This window comes from Scyliorhinus canicula, chromosome 31, assembly GCF_902713615.1.
Source record: "Scyliorhinus canicula chromosome 31, sScyCan1.1, whole genome shotgun sequence".
In the NCBI taxonomy this organism is placed as follows: domain Eukaryota; kingdom Metazoa; phylum Chordata; class Chondrichthyes; order Carcharhiniformes; family Scyliorhinidae; genus Scyliorhinus; species Scyliorhinus canicula.
This window is the reverse complement of record NC_052176.1, coordinates 3,682,497-3,697,164: the sequence shown is the minus strand read 5'-3', so window position 1 is coordinate 3,697,164 and position 14,668 is coordinate 3,682,497. Positions and strand designations below refer to the sequence as shown.

The 14,668-nt window shown below is 52.9% G+C and overlaps 2 protein-coding genes across 2 annotated transcripts in view; one reads left to right on the top strand and one right to left on the bottom strand.

Annotated features, from left to right (window-relative positions):
• The window catches only part of LOC119958823 (serine/threonine-protein kinase MRCK alpha-like), a 53,341-nt gene extending 47,980 nt beyond the window's left edge, over positions 1 to 5,361 (top strand). The window contains exon 25 of the mRNA XM_038787325.1: positions 5,303 to 5,361. Within this exon, the coding sequence (XP_038643253.1) occupies positions 5,303 to 5,361 (59 nt within the window). The remainder of the gene's footprint in view (positions 1 to 5,302) is intronic.
• A 3,746-nt stretch (positions 5,362 to 9,107) lies between these two features.
• On the bottom strand, positions 9,108 to 12,863 carry LOC119958958 (N-acetyllactosaminide beta-1,3-N-acetylglucosaminyltransferase 2-like). The gene is made up of 2 exons (XM_038787480.1): positions 12,794 to 12,863; positions 9,108 to 10,269 (listed from the first exon to the last, which is right to left on the bottom strand). The coding sequence occupies exons 1-2, from the start codon at positions 12,798 to 12,800 to the stop codon at positions 9,110 to 9,112; spliced, it is 1,167 nt and encodes a 388-aa protein (XP_038643408.1). The 5' UTR covers positions 12,801 to 12,863; the 3' UTR covers positions 9,108 to 9,109.
• Positions 12,864 to 14,668: the final 1,805 nt, after the last annotated feature.

Here is a 14,668-nt window from a genome sequence, read left to right as displayed (position 1 = left end):
TCTCACCTACACTCTGATATCTCACAGACACTCTGATATCTCACCTACACTCTGATATCTCGGAGACAGCCTGATATCTCACAGACACTCTGATATCTCACCTACACTCTGATATCTCACAGACACTCTGATATCTCACAGACACTCTGATATCTCACAGACACTCTGATATCTCACAGACACTCTGATATCTCACCTACACTCCGATATCTCGGAGACAGCCTGATATCTCACAGACACTCTGATATCTCACCTACACTCTGATATCTCACAGACACTCTGATATCTCACCTACACTCTGATATCTCACATACACTCTGATATCTCACCTACACTCTGATATCTCACCTACACTCTGATATCTCACAGACACTCTGATATCTCACCTACACTCTGATATCTCACCTACACTCTGATATCTCACAGACACTCTGATATATCACAGACACTCTGATATCTCACCTACACTCTGATATCACACCTATACTCTGATATCTGACAGACACTCTGATATCTCACAGACACTCTGATATCTCACAGACACTCTGATATCTCACCTACACTCTGATATCTCACCTACACTCTGATATCTCACCTACACTCTGATATCTCACCTACACTCTGATATCTCACCTACACACTGATATGTCACAGACACTCTGATATCTCACAGACACTCTGATATCTCACTTACACTCTGATATCTCACCTACACACTGATATGTCACAGACACTCTGATATCTCACAGACACGCCGATATCTCACCTACACTCTGATATCTCACAGACACTCTGATATCTCACAGACACTCTGATATCTCAAAGACACTCTGATATCTCACCTACACTCTGATATCACACCTACACTCTGATATCTCACAGACACTCTGATATCTCACCTACACTCTGATATCTCACAGACACTCTGATATCTCACCTACACTCTGATAGCTCACAGACACTCTGATATCTCACCTACACTCTGATATCTCACCTACACTCTGATATCTCACCTACACTCTGATATCTCAGACACTCTGATATCTCACAGACACTCTGATATCTCACCTACACTCTGATATCTCACCTACACTCTGATATCTCACCTACACTCCGATATCCCACCTACACTCTGATATATCACCTACACTCTGATATCACACCTACACTCTGATATCTCACAGACACTCTGATATCTCACCTACACTCTGATATCTCACAGACACTCTGATATCTCACAGACACTCTGATATCTCACAGACACTCCGATATCTCACCTACACTCTGATATCTCACAGACACTCTGATATCTCACCTACACTCTGATATCTCACCTACACTCCGATATCTCACCTACACTCCGATATCTCACCTACACTCTGATATCTCACAGACACTCTGATATCTCACCTACACTCTGATATCCCACCTACACTCTGATATCTCACCTACACTCTGATATCTCACAGACACTCTGATATCTCACAGACACTCTGATATCTCACAGACACTCCGATATCTCACCTACACTCTGATATCTCACCTACACTCTGATATCTCACCTACACTCCGATATCTCACCTACACTCTGATATCTCACAGACACTCTGATATCTCACCTACACTCTGATATCTCACCTACACTCTGATATCTCACCTACACTCTGATATCTCACCTACACTCTGATATCCCACCTACACTCTGATATCTCACCTACACTCTGATATCTCACAGACACTCTGATATCTCACAGACACTCTGATATCTCACAGACACTCCGATATCTCACCTACACTCTGATATCTCACAGACACTCTGATATCTCACCTACACTCTGATATCTCACCTACACTCCGATATCTCACCTACACTCCGATATCTCACCTACACTCTGATATCTCACAGACACACTGATATCTCACAGACACTCTGATATCACACCTACACTCTGATATCTCACCTACACTCTGATATCTCACAGACACTCTGATATCTCACCTACACTCTGATATCTCACCTACACTCTGATATCTCACAGACACTCTGATATCTCACAGACACTCTGATATCTCACCTACACTCTGATATCTCAAAAAACTCTGATATCTCACCTACACTCTGATATCTCACCTACACTCTGATATCTCACCTACACTCTGATATCTCACCTACACTCTGATATCTCACAGACACTCTGATATCTCACCTACACTCTGATATCTCACCTACACTCTGATATCTCACCTACACTCCGATATCTCACCTACACTCTGATATCTCACAGACACTCTGATATCTCACCTACACTCTGATATCCCACCTACACTCTGATATCTCACCTACACTCTGATATCTCACAGACACTCTGATATCTCACAGACACTCTGATATCTCACAGACACTCCGATATCTCACCTACACTCTGATATCTCACAGACACTCTGATATCTCACCTACACTCTGATATCTCACCTACACTCCGATATCTCACCTACACTCCGATATCTCACCTACACTCTGATATCTCACAGACACACTGATATCTCACCTACACTCTGATATCACACCTACACTCTGATATCTCACAGACACTCTGATATCTCACCTACACTCTGATATCTCACAGACACTCTGATATCTCACCTACACTCTGATATCTCACCTGCACTCTGATATCTCACCTACACTCTGATATCTCACCTACACTCTGATATCTCACAGACACTCTGATATCTCACCTACACTCTGATATCTCACAGACACTCTGATATCTCACCTACACTCTGATATCTCACCTACACTCTGATATCTCACCTACACTCTGATATCTCACCTACACTCTGATATCTCACCTACACTCCGAAATCTCAGAGACAGTCTGACATGTTGCTGTCACACACGGTAGCACAGTGGTTAACACTGTTGTTTCATAGTGGGTTCGATTCCCGGCTTGGGTCACTGTCTGTGCGGAGTCTGCACGTTCTCCCCCGTGTCTGCGTGGGTTTCCTCCGGGCGCTCCGGTTTCCTCTCACAAGTCCCCGAAAGACGTGCTTGTTGGGTGAATTGGACATTCTGAATTCTCCCTCTGTGACCCGAACAGGCGCCGGAGTGTGGCAACTAGGGGCTTTTCACATTCACTTCATTGCAGCGTTAATGTCAGCCTACTTGTGACATTAATAAAGATGATGATATCTCGCTAACGATTCCTGTGTATAACTTCAGTGAGGATCGTGTGTCTCAGATCATCTGTAGGCCGCTCTCACCCATTCTGTTACCCCCTGCTCCCCCCACCTGCACTCCATTCCCTCCCTCGAGGGGGGGGGGGTGTCCCGCTTACTAAATTCGATCGCTGTGCGGCCTGGAAGGAAGTGGGGCCCGGCGGTGGTGGGGGGGAGGGGGGAAACGGGACAGCCGTGGCTTCGCCTGAACTCACCTGCGTCGCGAGGCCCAGCATGGTTTCGAAGTACGCCATCAGCCCATCCTGCAGGCGAGCCATCGAAGGGCCGGCGTGCCGCCCCGCCCGGCCCGGGGGGCCCCTGCCGCAGCCGACATCGGGCCTGGAGCTCAAACTGGACCGGGCCCTCACGCAGTGATTCTTCAACACCACCTCCTCGTGTGTTGGCCACATGCTCCGAGGGACGATATAACTCACATGGGTGGGGGAGGGAGGGGGTGGGGGGGGGGGGGGCGGGGAGGCTGAGGTGGAGGGTGGGGGGGGGGGGGGGAGGTGGGCAGGTACCTTGGCAACCACAGCCAGCCACCCCTCACCTCCCCCCACCCCTGGCCTTACCCATCATTTGTTACATCATCGCCTTGCTGAAGGAGCCGCCACTCTCTCTATAGGTGATGCGAATTGCAGTTCACAAAAGCTTGGGGGGGGGGGGGGGGGAACAGTGGCTAGCACCACCGCCTCACAGCTCCAGGGTCCCAGGTTCGATTCCCGGCTTGGGTCACTGTCTGTGCGGAGTCTGCACGTCCTCCCCGTGTCTGCGTGGGTTTCCTCCGGGTTCTCCGGTTTCCTCCCACAGCCCAAAGATGTGCGGGTTAGGTGGGTTGGCCGTGCTAAATTGTCCCTCAGTGTCCGAAATGTTAGGGGGGGGGGTTTGACGGGGATAGGGTAGGGGGAGTGGGCCTGGGTAAGATGCTCGTTCAGAGGGTCGGTGCAGCTCCCCGACTACACGTGGACAGTGACCCAGAGCCGGGATCAAACCTGGGACCTCGGCGTCATGGGGCAGCAGTGCTAACCCACTCCGCCACCGTGCTGTACCTGTCCTGGGAGTGTTTGATGGGGACAGTGTAGAGGGAGCTTTACTCTGTATCTAACCCCGTGCTGTACCTGTCCTGGGAGTGTTTGATGGGGACAGTGTAGAGGGAGCTTTACTCTGTATCTGACCCCGTGCTGTACCTGTCCTGGGAGTGTTTGATGGGGAGAGTGTAGAGGGAGCTTTACTCTGTATCTAACCCCGTGCTGTACCTGTCCTGGGAGTGTTTGATGGGGACAGTGTAGAGGGAGCTTTACTCTGTATCTAACCCCGTGCTGTACCTGTCCTGGGAGTGTTTGATGGGGACAGTGTAGAGGGAGCTTTACTCTGTATCTAACCCCGTGCTGTACCTGTCCTGGGAGTGTTTGATGGGGACAGTGTAGAGGGAGCTTTACTCTGTATCTAACCCCGTGCTGTACCTGTCCTGGGAGTGTTTGATGGGGACAGTGTAGAGGGAGCTTTACTCTGTATCTAACCCCGTGCTGTACCTGTCCTGGGAGTGTTTGATGGGGGACAGTGTAGAGGGAGCTTTACTCTGTATCTAACCCCGTGCTGTACCTATCCTGGGAGTGTTTGATGGGGACAGTGTAGAGGGAGCTTTACTCTGTATCTAACCCCGTGCTGTACCTGTCCTGGGAGTGTTTGATGGGGACAGTGTAGAGGGAGCTTTACTCTGTATCTAACCCCGTGCTGTACCTGTCCTGGGAGTGTTTGATGGGGACAGTGTAGAGGGAGCTTTACTCTGTATCTAACCCCGTGCTGTACCTGTCCTGGGAGTGTTTGATGGGGACAGTGTAGAGGGAGCTTTACTCTGTATCTAACCCCGTGCTGTACCTGTCCTGGGAGTGTTTGATGGGGGACAGTGTTAGAGGGAGCTTTACTCTGTATCTAACCCCGTGCTGTACCTGTCCTGGGAGTGTTTGATGGGGGACGGTGTAGTGGGAGCCGGTTTGCGACAGTTCAGTTTGTTTGGTCCTGCGATCTCGGGAACGGGTTAAAGGACTCAAGTTCCAATTCCTCTGTTTCATCCTCAATGTAGGATTTAATAAAGTCTTTATTTCTGAAAATCTTTATGGAACAACGAACAATCGGGAATGAACAATCGAATGGCTGGCAGCCGGGTGGGGGACGAGGTGAAGCTGGAGGAGTGAATGGTGTCCGCAGGGTGGGGGGAGGGGGGGGGGGGGGGGGAAAGCCCTTCCGGAAGACTCCGGAACCAACCACGGGTTTGGGCCATCTCTGTGGGACTCCGCCCTCCTCAGATTGGGGGGGGGGGGCAGGTCAGAGTGATCCCGTCTTGCACGAGCCTTTAATGGCCCCGCCCCCCTCGCCCCCGCTTTGCAACCCCCTCACTGGCTGCCACCGCCCTCCCTCTACCCGTTCCGTCTCTCCTGCTCCCTCCAGGGCCAACCCTGCAACCATAACGTCTGATCGATTCGCCCCCCCCCCCCCGCCGAAACCCCGCCACAGCACCCCGCCAACTCTGAACCGTTTACTCTCTCCCTCTCTCTCTCTATCACTCTCTATCTATCTATCACTCTCTCTCTATCACTCTCTCTATCTATCACTCTCTCTATCTATCACTCTCTCTCTATCACTCTCTCCCTATCACTCTCTCCCTATCACTCTATCATTCTCTCTCCCACTGTCTCTCTATCTATCACTCTCTCTCTATCACTCTCTCTCTATCACTCTCTTTCTATCACTCTCTATCATTCTCTCTATCTATCACTCTCTCTCTATCACTCTCTATCTATCACTCTCTATCTATCACTCTCTCTATCACTCTCTCTCTATCTCTCTCTCTCTATCTATCACTCTCTCTATCTATCACTCTCTCTCTCTATCACTCTCTCTATCATTCTCTCTGTATCACTCTCTCTCTATCCCACTCTCTCTCTATCAATCTCTTTCTATCACTCTCTCTATCATTCTCTCTATCTATCACTCTCTCTCTATCACTCTCTTTCTATCACTCTCTCTCTATCTATCACTCTCTCTCTATCACTCTCTTTCTATCACTCTCTCTCTATCTATCACTCTCTCTCTATCACTATCATTCTCTCTCTCTCTCCCACACTTCTCTCTCTATCACTCTCTCTCTATCACTCTCTCGCTATCACTCTCTCTCTATCACTCTCTCTATCACTCTCTATCACTTTCTCTCTATCATTCTCTCTCTATCACTCTCTCTCTGTGTCTCTCTCACTCTCTCCCTATCACTATCTCTCTATCACTCTCTCTATCATTCTCTCTCTATCACTCTCTATCACTCTCTCTCTATCACTCTCTCTATCACTCTCTCTCTATCACTTTCTCTCTATCATTCTCTCTCTATCACTCTCTCTCTCTGTCTCTCCCACTCTCTCCCTAACATTATCTCTCTATCACTCTATCATTCTCTCTCTCCATCACTCTCTCTCTCCCACTCTCTCTATCACTATCTCTCTATCACTCTCTCTATCATTCTCTGTCTCTCTATCTCTCTCTATCTCTCTTTCTCTCTCCCACACTCTCTCTCTCACTCTCTCTCTATCACTCTCTCTCACACACGCACTCGCTCGCCCTCTATCACTCCCTCTATCACTCTCTAACCCTCTCTCTATCACTCTCTCTCTTACACACACTCTATCTCCCTTTCTCTCACCCTCCTCTCTTTCTCCCACACTCACTCTCTCTCCCTCCCACACTCTCCCTCTCCCACACTCTCTCTCTCTATCAATTTCTCTCTATCTCTCTCACACATTCTCTCTCTTTCTCCCACACTCACTCTCTCTCTCCCTCCCACACTCTCTCCCTCTCCCATCACTCTCTCTCTATCTCTCTCACACATTCTGTCACTTTGTCTTTCTATTACTCTCTCTCTCCTACTCTCTCTCCCTCCCACACACTCTCTCTCCCTCCCACACTCTCTCCCTCTCCCATCACTCTCTCCCTCTCCCACACTCACTCTCCCTCTCCCACATTCTCTCTCTCTCCCACACTCCCTCTATCACTCTCTCTCTTCCTGTCATTTTGTCTTTCTATTACTTTCTCTCTCTATCACTCTCTCTCTCGCTATCACTTTATCTCTATCTCTATCTCTCCCTCTCTCTATCGCTCTCTCTCTCAGTCACTCTCTCTCGCTATCACTCACTCTCTCTCTCTACCTCTCTATCACTCTCTCTCTGTCACTCTCTCTCTCTATCTCACTCTTTCTCTCCCACCCCACACTCTATTTCTATATCACTTACTCTCTCTCTCTCTCTCTCACTCTCTATCACTCTCACTCTATCACTCTCACTCTCTATCACTCTCACTCTCTATCACTCTCACTCTCTCTCTCTCTCACTTTCTTTCTCTCCCACCCCACACTCTTTCTATATTACTCACTCTCTCTCTTTTACACTCTCTCACTCTCTCTCTATCTCTCTATCACTCTCTCTATCTATCACTCTCTCTCGCTATCACTCTCTCAATCACTCTCTCTCTCTATCACTGTCTCTCTCTATCACTCTTACTCTATCACTCTCACTCTATCACTCTCACTCTCTATCACTGTCACTCTCTATCTCACTCTCTTTCTCTCCTACCCCACACTCTTTCTATATCACTCACTCTCTCTCTATCACTCTCTCTCTATCACTCTCTCTCGCTCTATCACTCTCTCTCTATCACTCTCACTCTCTATCACTCTCACTCTCTATCACTCTCACTCTCTCTATCTCACTCTCTTTCTCTCCCACCCCACACTCTCTCTCTATCACTCTCTCTCTCTGTCACTCTCTCTCTCTCTCAGTCACTCTCTCTCTCTATCACTCTCTCTCGCTATCACTCTATCACTCACTCTCTCTCTCTATCTCTCTATCACTCTCTCTCTCTGTCACTCTCTCTCTCTCTATCTCACTCTCTTTCTCTCCCACCCCACACTCTATTTCTATATCACTTACTCTCTCTCTCTCTATCACTCTCACTCTCTATCACTCTCACTCTATCACTCTTACTCTCTATCACTCACTCTATCACTCTCACTCTATCACTCTCACTCTCTGTCACTCTCCTCTCTCTCCCTCACTCTCTTTCTCTCCCACCCCACACTCTTTCTATATCACTCACTCTCTCTCTATCACTCTCTCTCTATCACTCTCTCTCGCTCTATCACTCTCTCTCTATCACTCTCACTCTCTATCACTCTCACTCTATCACTCTCACTCTCTATCACTCTCACTCTCTGTCACTCTCTCTCTCTCTCACTCTCCTTCTCTCCCACCCCACACTCTTTCTATATTACTCACTCTCTCTCTCTCTTTTACACTCTCACTCTCTCTCTATCTCTCTCTCTCTATCATTCTCTCTATATATCACTCTCTCTCTCGCTATCACTCTCTCAATCACTCTCTCTCTGTCACTCTCTCTCTCTATCACTGTCTCTCTCTATCGCTGTCTCTCTCTATCACTCTCACTATCACTCTCACTCTATCACTCTCACTCTCTATCACTCTCACTCTCTCCCACCCCACACTCTCTCTCTATCTCTCTATCACTCTCTCTCTCTGTCACTCTCTCTCTCTCTATCACTCTCTCTCTCGCTATCACTCTCTCTCTATCTCACTCTCTTTCTCTCCCACCCCACACTCTCTTTCTATATCACTCTCTCTCTCTATCACTCTCTCTCTCCCACACTCTCTCTCTCTCCCACAGTTGGTGTTCTGCCGAATGTTAATATTCTCTGTTTAATTGCGAGGATGATAGGGGGGGAGAGGGGTGAGACAGAAAGAGGGCTGGCACCATTGGCAAGGGAGTGGCGATAATGGTGGCAAAGCGCCCCCCCCCCCCCCACCCCGCGCCCTCTCGCCCTCTCGCCGGCTCACTCCTCCCCCTCGCAGGTGGCATTCGGCTGGTGAAGGAGGCGCCAGAGCTGGACTATCTCCCGCGGGCTCCTCCTGTGCACCATGAAGAGCTGGCGGTACACACAGGGGTCCCAGCGGTCGGTTGCATTGATTCCAAAGCTGTGGAAGCCCGGGTGGTGGACGGGCCTCATGCCCAGCCGCCGGAGGCACATGCCCGTGTAGACGTCGTCGATGGGGAAGAGGGGCACGCGGCGGGCGGCCCGGGACAGCCGCCGGGCGAGCCGCCCCGAGTACAGCACGCCCGCCCCGCCCGCGTAGGGGGGGTACAGGCCGCGGTAGAAGGCTCCGGGGACGTAGTACTTGAGGGCGGAGCGGCGGGCGGGCACCCCGTCCACGATGGCGTCGCCCAGGAAGAGGTCCCGGCCTTCCCGGGCGCCCAGCCCCGCCAGGTAGCCCAGCACCCGGCCGGTGTTGACAAAGACGTCGTCGTCGCCCTTGAAGACGTAGCGGGCGCCCGGGCACCGCCGGGTCAGCCAGCCGAGGAACAGCACCTCCTTGAGGGTGAGGTTGAAGAAGGTGTCGCGGAAGGCCCACTGGAGCAGGTCGCCATGGCGCCGGCTCTCGCAGTGGAGCAGGCCCGTCAGGTTGGGGTGCCCGTCGGGGGGCCCTTGCCACTGCTGCCCCAGGAGGAAGACCAGGCGGACCCCCGATGCCCAGCCCAGCCCACCCCAGGTCTGCCGGATGGCCTGGCGCCGGGCGAAGCTGGAGGTCTGGCTCTTGACGGCCAGGAGGAGGCGGGGGGCGGCCTGGCAGGCAGGCCGAGGCTCCAGCAGGAGCGGGTAGGCCCGGCAGTGCCGGTAGAGGAGGAAGTCCTTCATCTGCTGGGGCAGCTGCTGGAAGTCCACGAAGCTGCCCTCCACCTCCAGGTCGGGCCGGCACCGGACCCCGGCCTGCTCCGCCGCGGGGGCCCCGGCCTGCGCCAGGCTCCTCTCCTCCCGGTTCCACAGCGACTGGAGGGGGCAGTCGGCCCGCCAGAAGGCCCCGGGCACCTGCAGCCGCCTCCCGCTCTCCAGGGCAGCCGACCGCCGGCTCCACAGGGCCCAGAAGATGGCCAGGTTGGCCAGGAGGCTGCAGGCCGTCCACAGGAGACACCTCTTCTGCGTCAGGTTCATGGCACCTGGGGGGGGAGGAAGCACAGAGAGAGAGAGGTTAGAGCGGCAGGCCTGAGACTCCAGGCCCCCCCCCCCCCACAAAATTCGGGCAGGATATTCGACTGCGGGGAGCATCGCGATGGACAGGCCAAGAATGGCGATAAGGGTTGGGGGGGGAGGGGAGGGGAAGGTGTCTGGTGACCGTACGGCGGGCAGGAAGTGCGGCCGACTCTCCCCCCCCCCCCCCAATTTCGGGCAGGGTATTCGACTGCGGGGGGCATCGCGATGGACAGGCCAAGAATGGCGATAAGGGTTGGGGGGGGGGGGAGGGGAGGGGAAGGTGTCTGGTGACCGTACGGCGGGCAGGAAGTGCGGCCAACTCCACCCCCCCAATTTCGGGCAGGATATTCGACTGCGGGGGGCATCGCGATGGACAGGCCAAGAATGGCGATAAGGGTTGGGGGGGAGGAGGGGAGGGGAAGGTGTCTGGTGACCGTACAGCAGGCAGGAAGTGCGGCCAACTCCCCCCCCCCCCCCCCCCCCCCCCCAATTTCGGGCAGGGTATTCAACCGCGGGGGGCATCGCGATGGACAGGCCAAGAATGGCGATAAGGGTTGGGGGGGGGGGGGGTGAGGGGAGGGGAAGGTGTCTGGTGACCGTACTGCGGGCAGGAAGTGCGGCCGACTCCCCCCTCCCCCCATCCCCTCACAAACCCCGGGGGTGGGTGGCACTGAGGCCAACTCTCCAATCCCCCCCCCCCCCCCCCGCCCCGCCCAGGCCAGTAAAGCTCTCTCACGTGGGACACTAAAATGTCAGCGAGATCTCCCTCCCTTCCCCAGGTTCAGTGTTTACGGACTGAAAACGCGATGCTCGGAATCTGAAACCCAAACAGAAAACACCGGCAGCAACAATTGGATCGCAAAGGGGTCAAGATGGTGGGGGGGGGGGGGGGGGGGGGGGGGGGCTGAGTTCATCGCCTGTCGTTGTTGAACTCCCCTTTCCCGCATCAGGATGTACGGTTACGATCCCTCCAGCCTGCGTCGGCTTTCACAGGAACCGCAGACACTGACACTGAGAATAGGATCCCTGCAGTGCAGAAGGAGGCCATTCGGCCCATCGAGTCTGCACCGACCCTCGTAACACACTAGGTCCACTCTCACCTGCCCTCTCCCCGTAGCCTAACCTGCGCATCTTTGGACACTAAGGGGGAATTTAGCACGGCCAATCCACCTAACCTGCACATCTTTGGATACTAAGGGACAATTTAGCACGGCCAATCCACCCAACCTGCACATCTTTGGACACTAAGGGGCAATTTAGCACGGCCAATCCACCTAACCTGCACATCTTTGGACACTAAGGGGGATTTAGCACGGCCAATCCACCTAACCTGCACATCTTTGGATACTAAGGGACAATTTAGCACGGCCAATCCACCCAACCTGCACATTTTTGGATGCTAAGGGACAATTTAGCACGGCCAATCCACCCAACCTGCACATCTTTGGACACTAAGGGGCAATTTAGCACGGCCAATCCACCCAACCTGCACATTTTTGGACACTAAGGGACAATTTAGCACGGCCAATCCACCCAACCTGCACATCTTTGGACACTAAGGGGCAATTTAGCACGGCCAATCCACCCAACCTGCACATCTTTGGACACTAAGGGGCAATTTAGCACGGCCAATCCACCCAACCTGCACATCTTTGGACACTAAGGGACAATTTAGCACGGCCAATCCACCTAACCTGCACATCTTTGGACACTAAGGGGCAATTTAGCACGGCCAATCCACCCAACCTACACATCTTTGGACGCTAAGGGACAAATTAGCACGGCCAATCCACCTAACCTGCACATCTTTGGACACTAAGGGGCAATTTAGCACGGCCAATCCACCTAACCTGCACATCTTTGGACACTGAGGGACAATTTAGCACGGCCAATCCACCTAACCTGCACATCTTTGGGCACTAAGGGACAAATTAGCACGGCCAATCCACCTAACCTGCACATCTTTGGACACTAAGGGACAATTTTGAAATGAAATGAAAATTGCTTATTGCCACAAGTAGGCTTCAATGAAGTTACTGTGAAAAGCCCCTAGTCGCCACATTCCGGCGCCTGTTCGGGGAGGCTGGTACGGGAATCGAACCGTGCTGCTGGCCTGCCTGGGTCTGCTTTCAAATTTTTAGCGGTCAATCCACCCAACCTGCACCTCTTTGGCTATTGCTTTCCCGTCAAGCAGTGTTTCACCTAGTCATAGATTCAACGGGATTTTAAAGCAGGGAAAGAGGCCGTTCAGCCCATCGTGTCCGCACCGGCCACTAAGCACTTATCTATTCTAATCCCATTTTCCAGCACTTGGGGCTGAGCCGTGTACGCTGAGGTGTTTCAGGTGCTCGTCCCTCTCCTTCTGAATTGTTGTTGGAATTCCCCGCCTCTCCCCTCTGTTCGGGTCAGCGAGCTCCAGACCCCCAGCTCCCTCTGGGTGAAAGGATTTCTCATAAAATCCCCTCTCAAACTCCGGCCCTGACCCCTTACCGTACATCGATCCCCTCTGGTTCTTGGCTCCTCTACTAAAGGGGGAAGGTTCCGCCCTCCCCACCCTATCTCTGTCCCTTATAATTCTGTGCACCTCAATAAGGCGCCCCCCCAGCCTTCGCTCCTCCGAGGAAAATAATTCCAGCCCCTCTTCATGGCTCCAGCCCCAGGCAGCATCCCGCTGAATCACCTCTGCGCCCTCTCCAGTGCAATCACGTCCGATAAGCTTTTTTTAAAAATAAATTTTATTAGTGTCAGAGGTGGGCTGACAGTAACGCTGCAATGAAAAGCCTCTCGCCTCCACACTCCGGCGCCTGTTCGGGTACACAGAGGGAGGAATTCAGAATGTCCAATTCACCCAACAAGCACGTCTTTCAGGGACTTGTGGGAGGAAACCGGAGCACCCGGAGGAAACCCACGCAGACACGGGGGAGAACGTGCAAACTCCACGCAGTCACCCAAGGCCGGGAATCGAACCCGGGACCCTGGCGCTGTGAAGCCACCCTGCTAACCACTGCGCTGCCCTTCCTACAGTGCGGCGGCCAGAACTGCGCACAGTATCCTCCTCCAAGTTCCTCTGGCCCTACATTGGGGAGGGCGAACGCAGTCTGGGCGAGCGCCTTTGCGGAACACCCTCGTCCAGTCCGGGAGCACGACCTCCTGTCGCCTCCCCGTTTCGACCTTGTGCCTTTCTCTCGTGCACACGTTATCCAGCCGTGAGGGGCTGGTTCAGCACACTGGGCTAAATCGCTGGCTTTGAAAGCAGACCAGCAGCACGGTTCGATTCCCGGACCAGCCCTCCCCGAACAGGCGGCGGAATGTGGCGACTAGGGGCTTTTCACAGCAACTTCATTGAAGCCAACTCGTGACATAGAACATAGAACAGTACAGCACAGAACAGGCCCTTCGGCCCTCGATGTTGTGCCGAGTATTGATCACCCTACTCAAACCCACGTATCCACCCTATACCCGTAACCCAACAACCCCCCCCCCCCCCCTTAACCTTACTTTTTAGGACACTACGGGCAATTTAGCATGGCCAATCCACCTAACCCGCACATCTTTGGACTGTGGGAGGAAACCGGAGCACCCGGAGGAAACCCACGCACACACGGGGAGGACGTGCAGACTCCGCACAGACAGTGACCCAAGCCGGGTATCGAACCTGGGACCCTGGCGTTGTGAGGCATTTATGCTAACCACCATGCTACCCTGCTGCCCCTATAAGCGATTTTCATTTTCATTTCAGGATGTTGCAGTGAAGCCCCATCGCAGACTGTCTGCCGATTAGGAACTCCGCACCCGCCTGGATTTAAGATTGAGTTCAGCAGCTTGAGACCATGAACTCTCCCCTCCACCCTGGACCCTTTGTTAATCTCTTCCGACGCCCGCTTGTCCTCCGCCTTCCAATCTATGCCGCCTTCTCCAACGCCCTCCCCACCTCCCTGCCGACAAAACCCGTCACATTTCTCCCCCCTCTTCAGTTCTGAGGAAGAGACAGACGGACTCGAAACATCAACACTAGAAGAAAGAAAAGATGAAAATAGCTTATTGTCACGAGTAGGCTTCAATGAAGTTACTGTGAAAAGCCCCTAGTCGCCACATTCCGGCACCTGTCCAGGGAGGCTGGTACGGGAATCGAACCGTGCTGCTGGCCTGCTTTAAAAGCCAGCGATTTAGCCGAGTGAGCTAAACCAGCCCCTCTATGTCCCTCTCGTGACAGTCGGCTCCCCGGCGTTTGGCGTTGCATCGGTCGCGGCTGCTGGGGGTGTGCAGGGCGGGGGAACCCCACTTTGTGTGGGTGCGTTGGGGGGAGGGGAGGGATGTCGACCCCTACTTTTTTTGGGTTGTGCAACTTTAAATCCAGGACCTTGT